Source organism: Buteo buteo, chromosome 5, assembly GCF_964188355.1.
Source record: "Buteo buteo chromosome 5, bButBut1.hap1.1, whole genome shotgun sequence".
Classification (NCBI taxonomy): domain Eukaryota; kingdom Metazoa; phylum Chordata; class Aves; order Accipitriformes; family Accipitridae; genus Buteo; species Buteo buteo.
The window spans coordinates 33,810,262-33,830,154 of record NC_134175.1 but is presented as its reverse complement, the minus strand read 5'-3'; the positions used below and the strand labels follow the sequence as shown (position 1 = coordinate 33,830,154).

General features: G+C 36.2%; 1 protein-coding gene across 1 annotated transcript in view; it reads right to left on the bottom strand.

The window, feature by feature from the left end:
• Positions 1–3,710: 3,710 nt before the first annotated feature.
• GRB14 (growth factor receptor bound protein 14) overlaps positions 3,711–19,893 on the bottom strand; it is a 67,158-nt gene continuing 50,975 nt past the window's right edge. Inside the window, exons 6-14 of the mRNA XM_075029338.1 lie at positions 17,258–17,395; positions 16,064–16,174; positions 15,778–15,873; positions 15,120–15,200; positions 12,733–12,849; positions 12,572–12,629; positions 12,393–12,480; positions 8,565–8,658; positions 3,711–4,432 (exon numbers count right to left, since the gene is read on the bottom strand). Of these exons, the coding sequence (XP_074885439.1) occupies positions 4,286–4,432; positions 8,565–8,658; positions 12,393–12,480; positions 12,572–12,629; positions 12,733–12,849; positions 15,120–15,200; positions 15,778–15,873; positions 16,064–16,174; positions 17,258–17,395 (930 nt within the window). The 3' untranslated portion in view covers positions 3,711–4,285. The remainder of the gene's footprint in view (positions 4,433–8,564; positions 8,659–12,392; positions 12,481–12,571; positions 12,630–12,732; positions 12,850–15,119; positions 15,201–15,777; positions 15,874–16,063; positions 16,175–17,257; positions 17,396–19,893) is intronic.

Here is a 19,893-nt window from a genome sequence, read left to right as displayed (position 1 = left end):
ACCATACACATTGATTATGCATAGACCATAAGTGTTTAACCTTTGAAAGCTTGCAAGTATATTCAAGTAATGGGGTATGTCCCATCTTCGATGATTTCAGTGAAAGCTTCAGCTACAAAGTTGAAATTAGAAATGGAATATATTACAGTGCTAAGGAATAGTAGTTTGAAATATCAGAACAGTAGTAAAAATAATTGTTTTACTAACCAAACAGAAACGCTGATGTAAGCTCTAAGTTGCTTTGTATTTTTCTAAAACAAAGTAATAAAGGTAACAAAAATTATATGTAACATTTCTTACTGACAAATGCTAGTCTGATTTGCAAGCTACATCTATTAAATAGGTTTAAACAGTTAAACCTAATTGGTGGCTGAGTGGCTTCTATTTAGATGAAGAGGAGTAGCTTCTAAACAATGTAACAACAACAAAAAAGGCTATTCTCTTGAAATAAGCTGATTTGTGTCTTAAAATGAGACACCCCAAACCCGCTTACACTACAGAATAATTCTACCCCCAGGGAAGCACAAAATGCTACAATTCTTGAACCAGGATGTAACAGACAACATTTGACAGAAATTCAATTACCCTTGAAAGATCCTACTTGTAGTTAGTTACATATGTAATCCTCTTTTATTTAATGGGTTAAAGCTCTCTTTCAAAACATTTAGTTTGATGAACTGAAGACTTGCTACATTTCAAAAAATTCATTAAGTGACTTAATAAGATTGTTAAGTAAAAACACTCAGAAGTTAAAAAATGTCATTTAATGCTGCCCATGTAACCTTAATTCCGGCCGTGTATGTATATGCATTATGAAACACCAGTGAATTAACTTTTAATCTCCTTTGAGCCAAGAAGATTTTAAGATTGGAAACTAAGGCACAAAGGGCATGCCAACAAATACAACGCTGAGCTTTAGAGCAATCTCTGAACTAGCTCACATCTTGCAGAGCATACCCCTGCAGGGCTAATTACCCCAGATAGAAAGCTGGGCTTGTACAGTTATACTGCTTCTGGTATCTCCGCATGGCAAGCTTCGTTCTCCCTTCCTGGCACTGCACTGCGCTGCACGACACAGATACACTCACAGAAGTATACAATTTTAAATCTGAAGAAAGTATGAAGTGTTTTTCAAATATCATGCTTCAAACCTAGGTGCTTTGACACTGATTTTCCATCAAGAAGTTTAAGACTGTAGATTCTGACCTCCCCAAAGTAGAGGTAAAAACGTATCACTTACTTATGATTAAACAACCCTTCTGCAAACAATACCAATTTCAATTATCATTTTTTAAAAAAATCAGTCCTTAAATGCTCTGTGAGGTAAATATAAAGTTGTTCACATTTTGTAGAGAAGCAAACCGTTGGAGACAGATAGACTGGCTTGCCCAAAATAGCACTGATTTGTCCCTGAGCTGTTAACAACTCCTGATTAGCCCATTTTCTTTGTGAAGGTGGGCACCAAATTGTAGTATTCATAATTAAAAGCCACAGCTAACACACTGAAATTCTGTTTAAACAGCATTGCCTACACCCTCAAAGAACTTCATGGTCAGACATACCCTGGGAGGTATCATAAAAAACCTTGTCATTTTTCTGACAAGAAAATACTGGTTGCTAGCAAGGATCTTGCAAGTCATGTATCAACAACCTGTACCATTTAGCATGTTTTAAAGCAGTCTGGCATATCAAAGAGTTTTGATTGGTTTGGTTTGGGTTTTGTTTGGTTTTGGTTTTACATCTTAAGACCACCTCCTTCATGCTTCTTCATTCTTTAATATCTAAATAAGGAGGTAGCCTGTTATGTCATTTAAACACCAAACTAGATTTTATTGGTTTTACTGGTTTGATTTTTATGGCATAGTCACTAACAACCATAAAGTTCAAGAAAGGTATGCACATTTGTAAAAAAAAAGATTTTGTATTCTCAGCAAGATTTCAGTTTAGATTTTAACTGAGAGCTGTCAAAATACAGGAGGCGACACTTTACAGAGTAAGAGTGCTTTGAATACTTGCCTGTTAAAAACTTCCAAATGTCCAAAAACGAGGCTCATTAAGCTATACTTCATTTTACTTAGGGTTGTTTGATGTTGGGTTTTTTTTTTTTCTTTTCACTTGTGAAAAAAACCTGAAAAAGCATGCGAAGATTCTTGATGGTTGGTGTCTCTCCACCACATGACATAATCCCCACATTCTGTTTTCTTTTCTGATAGAACCAAAGGTGACAGGTACTCACTCACCAAGCAGTTAGCTTCTCTACCAAGCATGCTAGCAAATACATAAATGCAAATAAAAATTATGGCAAAGCTTTCACATGTCCAAGTTAAAATGGACTACAGTAGACGATTCATTTTGTTTGTCAGAAGATGATCAAACACCCAGGGATGCAGAGGAGAATGTTTCTCCTTATTCTATACCAATCTCTGAAATAAAACTAGGCCTGAGAAGTAATCACATTATTAAACTAAACCTGAAGAGGTCTTAATTAAAACTATATTTTTGTAATTACAATTTGAAATTATATTTGAGTTTTAAGAGTTAAACTTATTAGACTGTGAAGAGTTTTACAAGGCATTCCTAATGTAATGAGCTTAGGCACCACATATGTTGCATCTTTGGTACACGTTATGAAGAGTTGCTTTTTTAATGAGCTTTAAAAACTGTATTTGCATACCAGAGGAAAAGGTCAGTGATGTGTGGATCAAGTCAGTAAATTAAGTATCACAGAATTATGTTATCATGATTGCCTTCCACAGACACACAATAACAAAACCATAAGCTACAGTTACCACACTATTTTAATGCTTCCATCCACATGACCTTGTCGGCTTACACACAGTGGCACTGCTGTGCCTCAGGTCCACCGTACTCCATCCCTTGCCCAGGCCTCCTCCACCTTCTCTCCCCACCAACTTCTACAGCAGAACAGCCGGTATGTCTGACAGTCAGAGAATCAAAGCAAGCACAGGCAGGAGGAGGCAGATTCGGTGTGATGGCCCCTTTCCAAGCACTACCTTGCACTCCAGCCTTTACCCCAAGTAAAGATGCCCAGGGCCAGGTCCTGAACCCTTGTAACAGTATCAAACCTATTGGATAGCAAAGCATCAGGAAAGAGATACCTCTTTCAATCCAAGCCCCATTCCACTACAGTCTTTGTTCAAGGATCCAGCAGTATCACCTCTCTTTCAAAACACAGATACCAAAAGTATTTTTAATGCTAAGGTCCAAAATTTGATTCAGCCTACCGTAACAGTTCTTTTTAGCTGGAATGTTAGATGTTTGGTAATCTCTGAAGAGTGGTTGACTGGTAGCTATACTGAAATTTTTATTCTGTGATAAATAATAAAATAAGCTAGGAACTGACTGCAAATACACTCTCACCAGGTTTTCAGCAAAGAGTAAAGTTCACTGGATTCACCTTTATTTGTAAGTATTTTAAATATGGTAGGTATTATAACATTACCTTTATTTTTTAAGGGCAATTGAAGTTGATTCCCTCCCCAACTCTGCAACAATCCACAGCACTTAACAGGTCGGTCTCTCCCTCTCTCTGTGTTAGAGATTGTAGGTATACACTAAACCCTGTTATGCACTACATGATACTTTATGCATGTTTATACATATCACAGCCACATGACACTCCAGCTCTGTATAAAGAAGTAGATTTAGTCATTAGAGAAAAAAAAATCCTCTAAAATACTACAACAGTAATAGCACAACTCAATACAACTGATCAGTTATTAAGTAGTTTTAATCATTTTTCACTTTTTGTATGATAATCCTCAAAGTAGCATTCAAAAATATAGTGCAAAATATTTATTCATTTTATTTACAAATAAAATGTGCAGTTCAGCTTCTTATCCTCACCACAGTAAATGCTAATTCTTCTATGTGATGAATAGAAATTAAGAAACATTTGAAGAGACAAAAAGTTAATTTTAAACCTAAGAACAAAGATCTTCCCTTTAGTTATATTTTTCTAGAAGTTACACAATATTATTTTTTTAAAAATTCTTTTCAGTTGAAAAAAAAACCCAAAGAAGTCCAAGACAACACTAAAGAATTACATAGGAAAGAATGTTTTTTTAAAACCATAAAGTTAATTTTGCTGTGACAATCACAAAGCAAAGTTCTTATCTATCTAGAATATAAATTTTTTTTTGCAGCTTAAACATAGAATTTTTACAATGTAATGCTTTTTCCCTTCTTACTATACAAATTGCCTTTAGGGGAAAAAGTATTCTAGTATCTTCCTTTTCCTCTGATGAAACAACAGATGCTTTGGTTAAAGAGCAATTCGCGCACAATAGTGTTTTAACTTGCAAGGCAGTACTCCTTTATTAAGTTGGTAGAATTCCACTAGCTGGATGAGATCAGTAAATCTGGTATGACCATCATCAAGGGTATAGAATAGCTTCCCATCATCTTCCAGCTGTAAAAATGGAAAAACAAGATAGAATAAAATCCTCTTTTGCTATGGTATTTCTTCCTGATTGAAATACTTGTTTGAGAAATCTTCTTGTAGACCAAGATATTCATAATCTTATGACTACTGAGAGAAGGAAAAATACAGTCATCATTCACAGCAAGATCAAAAATAAACAACAGAAAAAAAAATGCATTCTTTAACTTCCCCTTTAAGTTAGGTATATGCCTAAAAGGAAAGAACAGTTAAATAAGTATAGGAATATTATTTCTGGACTAACAATACCACTTTATGCCTTTGCTTTGGAATGATAGCTGGAGTTAATATGAACACTGAGTTTTTACAGAGTGACAGCAAACAACCAAGTTTCAGCTTACTCATAGATTTCAACCTTTGCTCCATTCACTTTCTGTGTAACTGCTACATTTTGTATCACTTATTTTGTAAGGTGCAATGAGGCTACACACCAGTGCCTTGGTGTATTGGATGGTATGTGCTACACAAGAAACTGCCCATCACAAAAGTAACATGCTTGACATAGTAATATGTTCTTTCTTGTACGACAAAGAACTGCTGCAGCTCCAAATGCATGTATGAACATAGATACAGGAGAGAAAGAAGAAACTGCAAAACATACCTTGAAGATTACTTTTGAGTTTTAGATGCTTAAAAATTTACAGTCAGTATTTCCCTATTCTCGGTTACTGAACATTAGCTCTTGCACAATTTGTATTGCACTGCTGACTATGTACTACCTTGATTTATATCCCCTACTGCTGATATGTCTAATATCAAGAAGCTTCAGTGCAATAGTGACTAATTAGTATTAATATAGAGAAAAAGAACCTATTTAAACTATTTTTTAAAAGAAAAGGGAAAAAAGATACTTCAGAATTTTGAGAGAGTAGTGAACAGAAGATCCTGAAGTAGGGCTAGCATACAGTAGCAGATGGTGTGCTAGAGAAAGATGCAACTATGCTACTTGAGTACAGGGGAAGGGAGAAGATATAATTAGCTCTCTTACCTGTAATTAAGATTCTCATCTGAAGCAGCTGTTGAACTGCTTATGATTCCTGGTTATTCTACCCCTTTCTACCATATCTGGAAGTTTGTAATTTCTTTGTTTGTAATTTCTTTGTTCTCAGACTTTGGTCAATCCAGGTCAAACACTGCTAGTTAGGGAATTACCAACGTGTGCATGTGTAAATTCCTGTGCTCCAGTCAAGAACCTGAAAATGGATTATCATCCATCGGCCTTTCCTTATGCATGCAATTTTCCTGCCAACACACTGAAGACAAGGAAGCGTTGACAATTCAGATGCCTGTTGACTGGGATTTCATTTTTAGCTTATTTTCCCCCTCCAAGTTAATTCCAAACCTTGAAGTGAACACCAGACAGATCTCCAATTCTAAAGTAAAAACAAAGTAAAAACTTGTATAGAAGTTACGTTGCCCAGGAACTTAACATTTTCTGAAAGCTAAGAAGGCTGTTATGAGAGAACATTTATTGGAAAAAGACAGTCCCAGAAATGTATATCAATTCTTCTTCTTTCACATGGACTACAGAACAGCTAATTTCAGGATAGACTACACTGAAGTTAACTTGTATCAGCGCAGAGTAGTAAGGCTGAAAAATACATTTAAGCTATAAAGTTTTCCAATTTTCACAGTGTGGGATCCCAAATGTATCCCAAAGGTTTTCTTTTGAACTTTTTACAATCAATTCCCTGCCACCCACCTGCAATACCTGCTGCACATGTTACCCATGTTAACATGATGCACTTGTTAATGTGGGGGAAGCTTGAATTGGCAGGCTGCATGCCCTATCTGAAAGGAGACATTTTTAAATGCACTATAACCTGAAGCAACCTAAAATGTAAGAGAAAAATAATTCATTTAGAGACTGAATGATTTTTAACTTGTAAAAAGACCTTCTAAATGCCATTTATTTACTTACATTTAGTAGGAAAATTTATCTCCTCTTCCCAAAGACTGGAAAAAGGCAAGAGTTTAGAAGAACAGTAGGATTTGAAGTTCAAAAAGGTAACCTTGGTCTCCAACTAATAAGCCACCAACTTACTGCAGTAACACAAAATGCCTTGTTTCTTAAAAAATGATAACTTAATCTAGAAGATCAGCAGCAACTGGAAGAAAAACCTTTTCCTCCTCAAAAAATACTTTTCTGAACTCCTTAAAAGAGTATTGTTCTAGCAAAACCAGAGCATGCGGTAAGTCAGGGTACCGAGAATGGCATGAGGCTACTGAATGCGACTGGAAACTAAATGACAGAAAGGAATTGAAATATGTCTATGTTTGGGGACCTAACAGTTTCCATATTCACATTCTCTCTCTGGATTAAGTTGTTCTCATTACACATTTATTTTTTCTGTTAACTAGCATACGAAAAATTGCTCTACTTTAAAAAAAAAAATAAAAAAAATTTCCTTCAAGTAAGACAGGTTTTGCATTGAAGTGGTACAGGTCTTCTAGATCATCAGCATGGAAAAATTGACCCAAGTCTGTAGACAATCCATGTCAAACCAAAGAATTCCTGGTTCCACCAAAGACCCTACCACAGGAGAACAAGGTTTTAGCATGCGTGTATATGATTAATTCCTCAAATGCACTGCTTACATCTGCAGAAGAACATTAGAATTGATTGGATAATTTTTTTGAAGGGAAGAGAAGAATCATCCAGCTCAGAGGAAACTGAAGATAAGTGCAGCTTCCTGCTACATTTGCTCTTAGAGAAAAGAGGGTCTGTTTCCTGACAGGGAAAGAAAAAAGTGGTCTCTTAAATTTGAGAGTTAAATGACATCCCAATGAAGTAGAATCATACAGTATTTGTACAGAGTTCAAAAGGTTTTCTAAACCACACAACAGTTATCCCAAAGTAAATGGGATAGAAGCGACCACAGTCAATAGAATTACAGAGATCTTACACCTGGGATTCTGATCACAGAGCATATGCTGACACTTGCATGGCATCCAGGGCATAACTATCACCTTTGGATTAAGGACTCCTCCACTGTTTGTAGCTAAACACAACGAAAATCCTGGGCAATTCTTTTAACTAACATTGATTCACTCCTTTCCTCCTCCCAAGTAATGCTTCACTTTTATTCTACAGGAACTTTTTTAGGGGAGGATATCAGCTACAAGCCGTAGGTAAGGAATACAGAAATTTGGTGAATGATCATAGGGGATCACCAGATCAGAAACAAAAAAAATGCCACTACACTCATTTCTACTGAGAAACAGCAGAAACTCCTAGAAATTTCAGTAGGAAAAAACATGGAGGCTAGAGTATTATGTATGCTGGAAGAAAGGTTCTTCTGAAGAGAGAAGACAAAGCTATAGGTTTGCTCAGTTATGTCAAGCATCTGTGGCTAAAACACATAATGCTGAAGTGTTTCTCATCTCAACAGAAGCAGCTTGTAAAGAAAACAGCCTAAACCACCTCTGCAGAGAGTGGAAGTGATGAGAAAAGCTAGCCATTTGGGCAGGAGAATTGGATGGTATCTTCAATGAAAACTGATGCAAATATGATTTCAATTTAGGAAATTTCAGCTTACCTATAAGTAGCTGGACTAAATAAGGATACCAAGTTTTTTGCTAAAATTGTCCCCCTGAAGAAGACTTGAACATGAATATACCACAGTAACATTAATCAAGAAGAGTGGTCAGCAAAAATGTTTGGACTCCAAATACTGAGAGAAACTATCCTGAACAGATAAGTCAGTGAGATATACACACACACGTCATAGGCAATCCACCTAAACAGCTTACTAAAAAGAAATTGTGCACATATTGAAAAATGAAAAGGCAATATGACCTTTATTAGTACATGATTTTCATGCCATCAGGGTTGCTTCTATTCCAGTTCAAATAGATTTGTCTATTTTTTCAAAGCACTTTTTAGGATTTCATAATACTAGTCAACCTTTATAACAAATCAAACAGCAAAGCTTAAAAACGTTCAACTCCAGTCAAGAATACTAATTGTTTTTAGTGATACAGGTATTATGTTTACACCTTCCATATAACAGCAAAAGAAAAAAAAACCATCAATATTCTATCACAATTATTCAATTGTTTTGTTTTACAATTGTATATATAAACTGAAAAATTTACTTACTGGTACAATTTGAAAATGCTTTATTTTTAATCCATGACTCAATGACAACACAAATGTTTTGGGGTTACTTTGGCTATCACGTACCAGGAATACCCTAAAAGAGATTGAAAATTTTCACAGTAAGATCACTCTGGAAAGCCTTTTGTAAACCTCCAGTTAAAACTGTTCTAAATTCATTACGGTAAGTATTAGTGAAAAGCAAAAAATAATAATAATTATGTAAGTTATGCTTTTAATCAGTATTTCTCTGCAAATGTATCACTGGAAATACTTTTTCTTAAATTCTTCTTCACCTTGTCTATTATGTGAAAAATATGCATTCTCAGAAGAATGACACTGTCGGCGTTAGTTTTTACGCTGCATAGAATTACAATGCATCTCTTCAGATGGAAAAGCACCCTCAAAGTTTCTGCTCTGAACAAGAGCTTTCTTTGGACTCCGACAGTTACCTAAATCACAAGTGTTATAGGGAAAATTCAAAAGGTAGTTCAACAGGAAGTTTACAGAAAAGGTAATGCAAGACATACCAGAATCGTTTTCACATCCGGCCAATATTCATAAATGCACACTCACTTCTGCACATCCGCAAAATTCCCACTCTGCTCACTTTATGGCATCATTATTCAAATCACAACACTCTCAATGGCCAACAGTGCCACTGCAACTAGTTCACTGATAACTTATTCCAGCCAGGTTAAGGACAGACATAATTTCACCATAATTCTGGTAGGATAATCTGGTACAGGCAAAGGATGGCTACCAGCAAGAGACAGCTTTCACTAAATCACTGGGTTTGGAATATCAGCAGAGAACAGTTTGGAAGACAGAGGGAAGTACCTGATTCACAGCTTTGTAGTGGAGAGAGTCTGAACTGTTTGTACCGTGCAGGCCTGGAACAGATATAGCTAACCACTGTACCAAAGAAGGGAAATGGAGGGACAGCCATTGGCAGGCATGCTCCTCTTTCAGGACACAAAAGAAATGGGCAAGATGGACTTGCAGGCATCAACCAAGTGAGCACTAGTGGCCACCTACTTTTGCCCAACCACATACCAGGAATGACAGCACAACTACTACATGAAAAGAAAGGATTTCAGGAGAAGAAAGCAGACAAAGGCTTCCAGTGGATTTTCACTGACTAACAGCATGGATCCAAACTATTAATTTCATCCTCAAAGTTTTTAAAGAGTTCTGTTTTTGCAAAGTAAGGAAACACCTGGAATTAAGAAATTGGAGTCCATAATCATTAAAATTTCTACCAAAATCCCCATCCAGTCTCATTCGGAGTTCTGATACTAATTCAGTTATTAAAGAGGGATAATTGCCAACTCTGCATACGGCTTGTAAGAGCACACGGCAAATACAAGACCAAACAAGACTTCTCAATAGACTCAGGCTCTCCTAATAAGCTCTCTCTCACCACCTAGTGGCCTTTCACCCTCTCCAGGACATGAATTAAATTTTTCAGAGCACAGTTAGATAGATCCTTTGTATGAACTGAAATCTTTTGTATGTTTGTCATTAAGGACTGGCATTTTATTTTATTCAGAGAAATGACACTACAAGAATGTGCTACTTTGCAGATATCCAAAATGGGGTCTCTACACCCAAATACTGGGATCCACATTAAATGATATGCAAAGTAATCACATTGCATAGGAAAGAAAATACAGGTTGATTAGAATTTACATTGCCTTTCATCAGTTCTTTTAAAGTCCCTTTTCTTACTTTTTTCCTTGTTTTAACAGCAAAGATAAGTAACATTTGGCCTCCTTCACACAAAAAGATCTTTACTCTTTTCTAACCTTATCACAATATACCTACTTTAGTTGTCAAAGAACCTTTAAAAATTTTATTATGAAGAAAGGGGTTGTAGTTCACAGAATCGTAGAAATGTCTGTTGGAAGGGAGCTTTTTAGACATGCTAGATGACTCCAAACAACTGCTCCTTCATAAACTTACAAGGAATTCTCTGAACTACCAGTTGCATTTTGTCGTGAGCCTTTTGGTAATGCTATTATCCCATTCATCAATCAGATGCCATCAGTTTGCAATCCTGTCAACCATTTATCACTGAAAAGTCTTCAAATATCCTTTAGGGGGTAAAGTATGAAATCTACATTATTGCTACATAAACTTCTTTAAAGAAGTTGGTTTGACACCAGAACAATAGATCCAAAAACTTTATTCCTTCATAGCACACCTTAAGATTGTTGCTGTCCCTAATTCTGTTATTGGGTTATCCAAATACTGAGACTACTGTAGAGCCTTTATATAATAGTCCCTTTATCTTCTATAAGCCACCATGAACAGCGTATTTGTTGGTACATTTGGTGTTACAGAGGTCCTACAATCTCTGTCATATATGCAGGAGATCTCCCTGCTTTGGATCACCTTAAAAGGCTCAACATGGATTATTTTCTCTGCCCCCGACCCCAGAAACTAAAATCTTACTATTCCCATGAAAAACTTCTGTATTTCTGGTCATATTTCATTCTTTCAGCCCATCAAAAAGCACAGCATTTGTCACATGCTGTATGTATTCATGACTTCATTTAAACTCCTGAATATGTATCTGACAGCATATGAGCGCTCATACTAGCATGTTCTAGTCAATTCTAGACGGTCAATGCAAGAGGATCATCCTCACCAAAACCACAATGCGTATCTATGAGTAGATCTGAGAATGTAACATGAACAACGCTGATGTTAGCAAGGTATTCACTGTCTCATCTCAAACACCATTGCTCTTTACTCACCATATCTACTGGGTTTCATTTAACAGTTTGTGTGTGTACCCACTGAAATAACACTGGAAGATTCATCAGCCCTACAATGACATAATACTCAGAACTACATGTTGGATTCACCCCCATGTCCCATCCCTCCCATGTAACAAATGCAAAAATGAATGCAGAATACAGAAGCAGTTTCAGGATGATCGGCCAGGCTTAAAAACAGGACCCCTGAAATTAAAAAAATAAAAATACAAAAAGGGAAGTCCAATTAGCCATCCTTGTTCAGTATGACTATTTTTATCTCCCTTTCCGTTGGTTTTTTTTTTCCCTAGAGCCCTTTCTGCAGATGTAGAAAACAATATTGCAGCATACTTAATCTGAAACTGAAGGAATTTAACAAGTAATCTGATGTTACAGGTACCTAACTGGAGGCAGACTCAGAGAAACTTAAGCTTTTATGGAATTACTCGATGAATGAAGGAGGCCCAAGTTTACATTTAATACAGGAGTAAGGATAAAAATACAGAAATGAAAAACAGGAGGATTTGAACATAAAATACCTACTTGCTTTGTCATTTTTTAAAATTAGTGTTTAAATGAGAGAAAAATAAAAGTCTTATCCTAATGTTTATTGTATACCATTAAGGGATAATAAAATTTTTAGTCATTTAATGAGGAAAAGCATACTTTTTTTCAATGGCTGTCCCTGCACAGTTCACCTTAGAATAATGTTTTCAGGCTTTCTTTCATTCTTTCAGCACTAGTAAGAGATACAAAAGACACTGGTGCTAAAGTTAACAGTTCCAAGAGAATATTGTGCAAATACAGAGCTCAAGTGCCTGGCTCTGAGCGGACATAAGTAATCTGTCAGTGACAGAATCGAAGTGTTAGATCACCACTTTATTGCTTCCAAAAGATATAAAATAGAAACCAACTGATCCCCAGATATCCTTATATAAAATAATTTTTATTTCTATTAGGTGAGTGCAAAATCTTCCTTCGTCCTTCTCCCCCCAGTAAGAAGCACCTGAAAATAGGAGTTGTTGACTAGAAATGTGTCTCAGAAGAGTTATGTAAAGAATTAACTTACCCATCTACAAGTCCATGCTGCAAAATAAGTCTCTGAGCCTCTTCTCTAGAGATTTTATGATGAAACCATGACTGAGATCTGTGTATAGCTGTAGAAATAAAGATCTTTAAAAAACATTTTGCCTTTATTGAAAGAACCAGCTATTGCATTTCTCTGGCAATGAATTAACTCACACATACCCATGTTAGACATGGCAATAGGACTACCATGTGAGTTGAGTCGCAGACACCCTCTCCTCTGTATGAGAGAAAAGTAAAAACATGATTTCAAAGCTTTTTTGTTTAAAAAAAAAAAATAAAAATCAGAAAATACTATTCTGATCAAGCAAAGGTGTTTATACCCGCCATGCTAATCCTTCTTCTACTGCAACTGAGAGGGCTTCTGTTGGATTTTCTATAATTCTGCTTCTGTCTCCTGAGAAATCCATTGCTACTAAAGAATTTTCTGAAATGCTTCTCTGCAACAAATAAAATTAAATTTAGTTTGTTCATTTTTTAAAAGGTCCATCATTTAAAAGTGAGGTTCTGAGAAAACATTACGGTTTTTAAGTGGTGTTTCAAGTATCTGCAGTGTTTCCCATCAGAGTCAAACTCATTTTACCCTAGAGAGCATTTGTAATTCCAGTATGCTGCTGCAAAGCTCAATGTTACAGTCTGGCAGGACACATCATCTTTTTGCATTACTGCAATGAATGATAAATACATCGCTTTACCATAAATTCCATTTATACTTTTAACTATAACTAGCCCTTTGCATGTCAAAACAAGTCAGGAAACTGTTATTAAGTTATCCAAGTAACAGAAAAAAGGTAAATACAAATTCTTATACATAACCACCAAATTAACAAAGATTTTAAATATTTTGTTAGAAATACGTCAAATTTATGTATTTTCTATATAAACTTTCACTCAAAGTTTACTGGATTTAAGCACTGAAGACAGCCATTTCTATGAAATTTAACTTCTATTTTAATACATCCCTTCTAACTCTTATCACAGACTCAGTAACTGTAGGATCTGTTATAAAATTGCTTGGTTTTTTTCTTCCCAGTGAAGATCAAGTTTGTAAAAATAGAATAAAAAGCACTGAAGTGTGACAAAACAGTCTTAAAACTCACCAAAATACTTCTCAGAAACCAAGGTTTACAAAATCAAGTTTAACAGGGATTGTAATGGCTCAAATGTTGGCAGGCACTGGAATATCAAATAATTAAAAGAACATTCTAGCATTCGCTAAGTTAAAGTAACATCTGGAACACAAGAGGCCCTGATTTCTGTAGGGTTAGCAGCAAAGCTACCCAGTCCAAAACCAAAGCAGCTCTGTTTTGTTCCTGTTTGGTTACAAGCATGAATATAGCTAGAAATGGAAGACGGCAATTCTGTAGTTCACTGCAATTCTTGACACTGTACTCTAAGTTCTGCCTGAGTAACTGTAACCTGTAAAGAACTTTACAAAAGTAAAAAAACCAATGGCAAAATAAGATAAAATGTTTGCCTCTAGGAAAGTGAAGGGAAATCTTTGTAGCTGACACGGTTGTGAGTTATAGAGGAATGTGAAACATGGAAGTGGTTCCCCTATGAAGTACGTTCATTAGCCTGTGCACTTAATTCCCAAGTTTATCCAATTTGCTGTTTAATTCATGAATTATACACAAGTAGAAAAACAGTGCCATGCTTAATACTGGTTATAGATTCTGCCTGTGCCAGAAGCTACATGAGCTAAAAGGCACACAACAGCGTAAGAGGACAGAGAATCAGTAATGGCTCCCAGATCCATTATAAAAGCAGCAGCCAGCTATTGTAACAGCTTCACATAAGAGAAAGTAAAGACACAGTCAGTGTATTAAGCACAATTTTGAAGCCATGCTTATTAGCTTATTATGGCTTATAGCACTGAAAACTATTGTTGTGAATATCTGTAATAGCAAATGCATATTTTAGGCATTTAAACAGCAAGAACTATAATAAAAGCTCAAAAAATCCACCATAAAAATCACCATCACAAGTCCCTGCAACAAGTAATTTTTACCCAACGTAGCCAACAAAAACCACAAAAGTGATATAACTCATCCATGAAAAAGACCGAAATCAAATGACTCGGAAAGAACTGGGATAACATAAGATATTAAAGGACAACCTGATCCAATCCCAACTATCTGACCGAGGAGATGGACACAGCATCTAATATAGGCTGTTGTTCCTCCAAAACCCCATTCTGCCAAATTGTGGTGTTCCTCTGAAATCCAGTCAGTAATACACCAGCTGAAATTCATCTCAAGTACTTAATATTTTATATTAAAAAAAAAAAAAATAGAAGTATTACTATATACCAGAAAGGATTTGTTATAGCTTTAAAATTCAACATTTACAGCATCTGTAACTTTAAACACTTTGCTTGCTTTTTAACGCATTTATAGTTCTGCTGCTCTGTTTCCAAAATCCTCTTTCCATTCTTTTTGATATTGATAATAAGCCAACAAGCTCCCAAAATACTGGAGATTTGACAAAGGGAAAAAGCCTGTTAACTGGTCTGAACGACTCAATTTGTATTAAGTAAATTAATTAATTAGCTCTCTAGTCAACCCTGACAGCCCTAAAGATATCAGCAAGCATTCGCACATGCAAAGATTTGCAGGATCAGGTCAGTAGTATAACTGACACAAGTTACTTAAAAATAGCATGATGGCAGAAACAGTGTATTTATTCATGGACCTACTATGGGACATACCATAGATGTTATATTCAAAGGGCTGCAGCCACTTCTACCTTGATATGGTTGCATGTAATTCTGATACAGCTGCATCCCATACTAAAACCAGAAAATAACATGGTTAGCATTTTAAATTATAAACCTAAGCCAAGAAAATTTTTTTTCCAGATGTAAAAGATAACATATGCTTTTCTTTACCATTAAAAACAGGGACAAATGCTGTTAGGATAAGGAAATGCACAACATCATCATTGTTGCTGCTGCCTTTATAAATGTACACTCTGCATTAAATAGTACCCATTTAATACACCAACTGACCTATTCCTATTTTGTCACATATTTTAAAAACATATTAAAAGTTCCCTTCTTGTGTATTCTTGTCGCTTTGTTCAACATCACTAAACAATCTCACTGAACTCAACATGGTTACATATAAAGCAGATGCTTAACATTAAGTATTTGCAGGACCGAGGCTTCAAGACATCATCCCATACCCTACAACGATTCCAGTAATTTGGTCTGTGTTTGTTGGGATGAAGAAAAATAAACTTTCAGAGTACAAAATTAATATTGGTATTACATGGGAACCTAGAATTATGTTACTTCTCTACCACACAGTATCAAAATTTCAGATAGTAAACTTAAGCAAGAAGTTAACTCCACACAGAAAAATTACCTTAAGCAACCTAATTGCTGTCATCCAACAGGTCCTACTTTGTTCATCATCTGCACAGAGCTGTTTCAGGTCTCTGGTTCCTCCTGATTTGTTAGGCTAGAAGGCCACAGCACATTTTTTTAGCATTAATGCATATCTTGAAGATAATACCTGTTGAAATAAAAGCCACTAATTCTCCTATTTTATAACAGACAGCTGAATATTGTTTTCAAAAACCTTAAAGAAACTTAAGCTTACCTAAAAACTGTGGCTTGCTTTAATATGTATCAGAATAATAAGCTTGTACCTTAAAGCAGAATCCATAGTTTGTTGGTGCTCCAGAAATCTTTTTGCCTGTCAAAGACATGTACATATCACTATTGCTGAATTCACAGAAAAACTGCAGATGCCTTGGCTCCTAAAAAGAAGAGCAATGTAATACAGTTAGACTATTTTTAGCCAGCCTCTCCAGATAAGAAACTCAGCAGAGTATAGTAGTTATCCTGTTCCAAAATACGGTCTTCCATACTGCAGTTTTAACTGTGACTTCATCAAATCTAGAAAGAGGCAACTCAACATTAATTTTACAAGGCAGATAAAAACCACCTCAAACTAGTCAAAGAGTTCATTCTTCCAGAGAGGAATAAAAACCAAAGTACGAGTGATATCATTTCTGGGAAAACATCCACTAAATTCAAATGACAATAATATTATGAGCAGGAGTCACATTTTGAGAGCAGTATGCATTTCGAACATCAAAATAAAATATACTTTCATAATCTGAAAAACAACATACTGTAATAATAACTGTCCAGTACTATTTCTAACCATTATCTCCATCCTCTAAGGTTAATTAAGTCCAGGAAGCAAACAAAAGAAATTTGCTGAAGGATACAAAAACAGCTCAATGAATACTCTGGCAGTTAACAGAGAAAATTCAGAAAAAGAAAAAACATTGTTTCAAGTGGTTTATGTAAAAGGTGTCTCAACTCCAATGTATCCTGTTTAACGTAATCACATTTAAAGTACTGTCATCAAGCAGTTGAAGTAGTAAAATAAAAAACTGTCCAGTGACAAAATTTGAGAACTCTCAAAATCTTCCTGTAAAATCCTTCTATACATAGGTTTTTGTTCATTTTAGATAATGAAGCATTATGTCCACTTTTCAGAGTATCTACTAATACTTCAGAATTTTAACTACTATTTGAAAATTCATTTTAAAAGAGCACTCTGTTAAGTGATTGGAAATATATTAACCAGAATGAGGCAAAGTTATTAAGCAAAAAGAAACTGCTGTTTCTAAGACAATACTTTCCCAATACTATATCTCAGTATCTCTCTAGATTTTATCTATAATAAACAGATATTTTTCTTCCTTTTTATCACTGTAAGTTGAAATTCAAATTTTGGTTATTATTACAACAAATGATAAATTCATACACATTTGTTCTAACCGCATAGTTCTCTCTCTCTTTTTTAATTTTTTTTTTCGTTCTCTTACCTTAGATGTACCTTTAGTGGAAAAATAAAGGCCAGATCTTCTTAAAAGAAAGTACAATTTTTTCCACGATTTTTTTCCCTGCTCCTTTGCATGCAAATAACCATGAATCTCAGGATACGTGCTGGAGCTTAGGAACATCTGAAAGAGAATATCAGACATGTATTTTTCTTTTCATCTGGAACGATCTTTCTGTTTCATTAACATACTCAGACAGGACTAAGGGGAATAAACCCCTAAATCCACTATCACCACATTAATTCAGTTATGATTGCATCTAATCCCATTAAGAGTGCCTCTGATTTAAGGCATGTAGAATGTTACACAACTCCAAGGTATGCTAAGCAAGTTACGTATTTATATGGAACATATGGTTTGAAATGAGAGCATTAGTTATGCAATATGTTGACTTCAGCAACAAAACCAGTTTAAGAAGTTCTGATCCCATGCCTCAGACCCTATTTATATAAAACTGCAAATCAATGCTACCAATGGAAGGAAAAAAAAAAAAGCCATCTCTCCTTCCCACCTGTGTTACAATCCAGATAAGGGAACTGACCTGAGTTAAAGTTAATTCAGCAAAAAAATCACAAAATCTGAATCACAAACCCATGCAAGGTCAGGCAGATATTACCATTTTCAAAAGGAGGGAACAAAGGTCTCAGGACCTGAAGTGCTGCTTAAGTAAGAGCTTTAAGGAGCTTTAGTTGAAACAAAAAGAAAAGAGGCTGAGCCAGTCACCAAAACAGCTCCTGCTTCCACTCAAGACATTCAATGGCTTCTCTTTAGCCATTTCAACCAGACATTGTCAGAGTGCAACACAGCTGTTATCCTGCTAAGACCAAGTACACAGTTTCATTCAGTCTGCAAAAGTACCCACTAAAAGCTGGCAACCATGTTAACTTTATTCTAATTCCATGTAATGCATTCATTTTTATTACTCTTCTTCCAATAAAACTTCTCAGTATGACTCACATCTAAACATACTAACCTAGAATTCTTCAATTTCCATCGTGCAAAGGAATCTATGTTATCACTAAGCTCTTCAAGGAACCTTGCCCCAGGCTGGCCTGCAGTATCATAAATACTATCTAGGCTTATACAGAAGCAGGGAACAAAGGATTTTCTGGTTGATATCTGCAGCTTTCATTGCTGCATTTTCCTCCTGTCCACTGGCACTTCCAGAAAATCTGCTTTGAGGACATGAAGCAACTGATTACCAGGCAAAAGACAGACTGGCCAGTACCGGACTGCAGCAAAATGATGAAGTGAATGTGATTTTGGAAGTACAGCAAGTTCTTTGGCCACTAAATAACGCAGCCCAACCAAGACACACAAGGTTTCATTCCCTTTTATTTTTTTCCTACCTTGTAGTCAGATGCATGACTGTACCACCTGTAGACCAACCAGAGCTAATTCAATTTGGCTGGAGTGAATGCAGTAACATGGACAGGCTTCATTTGATAGGGAAGTGTCCTAGCCCACAACTAGAAATGCATTATGAATAGCTTCACCACTGTTCACCTGAATAGCTAAATTACAATAAGACTATGTACATCTATCTACCTGTGCTGCTGGTACACAGCTGTGGGCAAATGCAGTTTAAGCTATTTCAGCCACATTGAAGCAGATGGGTCCTGGTAGGTGTTCCAGCCTGTTAATCTTCCCATTTGCCATGTATTAACAGGTTCACTGATGGTGAATATAAATGCTGAATTGAAAAAGCATTTTAACTCCCTTCCCGATTTTGGCTGGGAGAGAGTTAAATTTCTTTCTAGTAGCTGGTATAGTGTTATGTTTTGGCTCTAGTATGAGAGTAATGTTGATAACACACCGATGTTTTCAGCTGTTGCTAAGTAGTGTTTAGACTAAAGTCAAGGATTTTTCAGCTTCTCATGCCCAGCCAGGGAGAAAGCTGGAGGGGCTCAAGAAGTTGGCACAGGACACAGCCAGGACACCTGACCCAAACTGGCCAACGGTGTATTCCATACCATGGGACCTCACGTCTAGTATAGAAACTGGGGGGAGTGGGGGTGGGGGGGGATGGATTGCTGCTCAGGGACTAACTGGGCGTCAGTTGGTGGGTGGTGAGCAGTTGCACTGTGCATCACTTGTATATTCCAATCCTTTTATTATTACTATTGTCATTTTATTAGTGTTACCATTATTACTGTTAGTTTCTTCTTTTCTCTTCTATTAAACCGTTCTTATCTCAACCCATGGGTTTTACTTCTTTTCCTGATTCTCTCCCCCATCCCACTGGGTGGGGGGGAAGTGAGTGAGTGGCTGCGTGGTGCTTAGCTGCCTGCTGGGGTTAAACCATGACAACTCCATGAACAAAGTCAAATGGAAGCTTTAGGACAGTCTAAAAGAGTCAATTTAGGTAAAAACAAAAGAGCATTTTTTTTAGGCTTTAGTATCTCTGCTGAAGATGACAGGAGTGGTTGGCTCCCAGCCTGCACAAGTGTCTTCCCCAGGATTTCTGCCATAAGAGCTTCAAACCAGAAGTGCTGTCATGAAAAATGCTTTTCTTACTCAGCAGACCAAAGTGGAAGAGCAATACAAAGCTCAGCTTCAACAGTCACTGTTGTACCCATGCTATCAATTAAAATAAAGTAGCAATAATGCTAGGGAAAAGG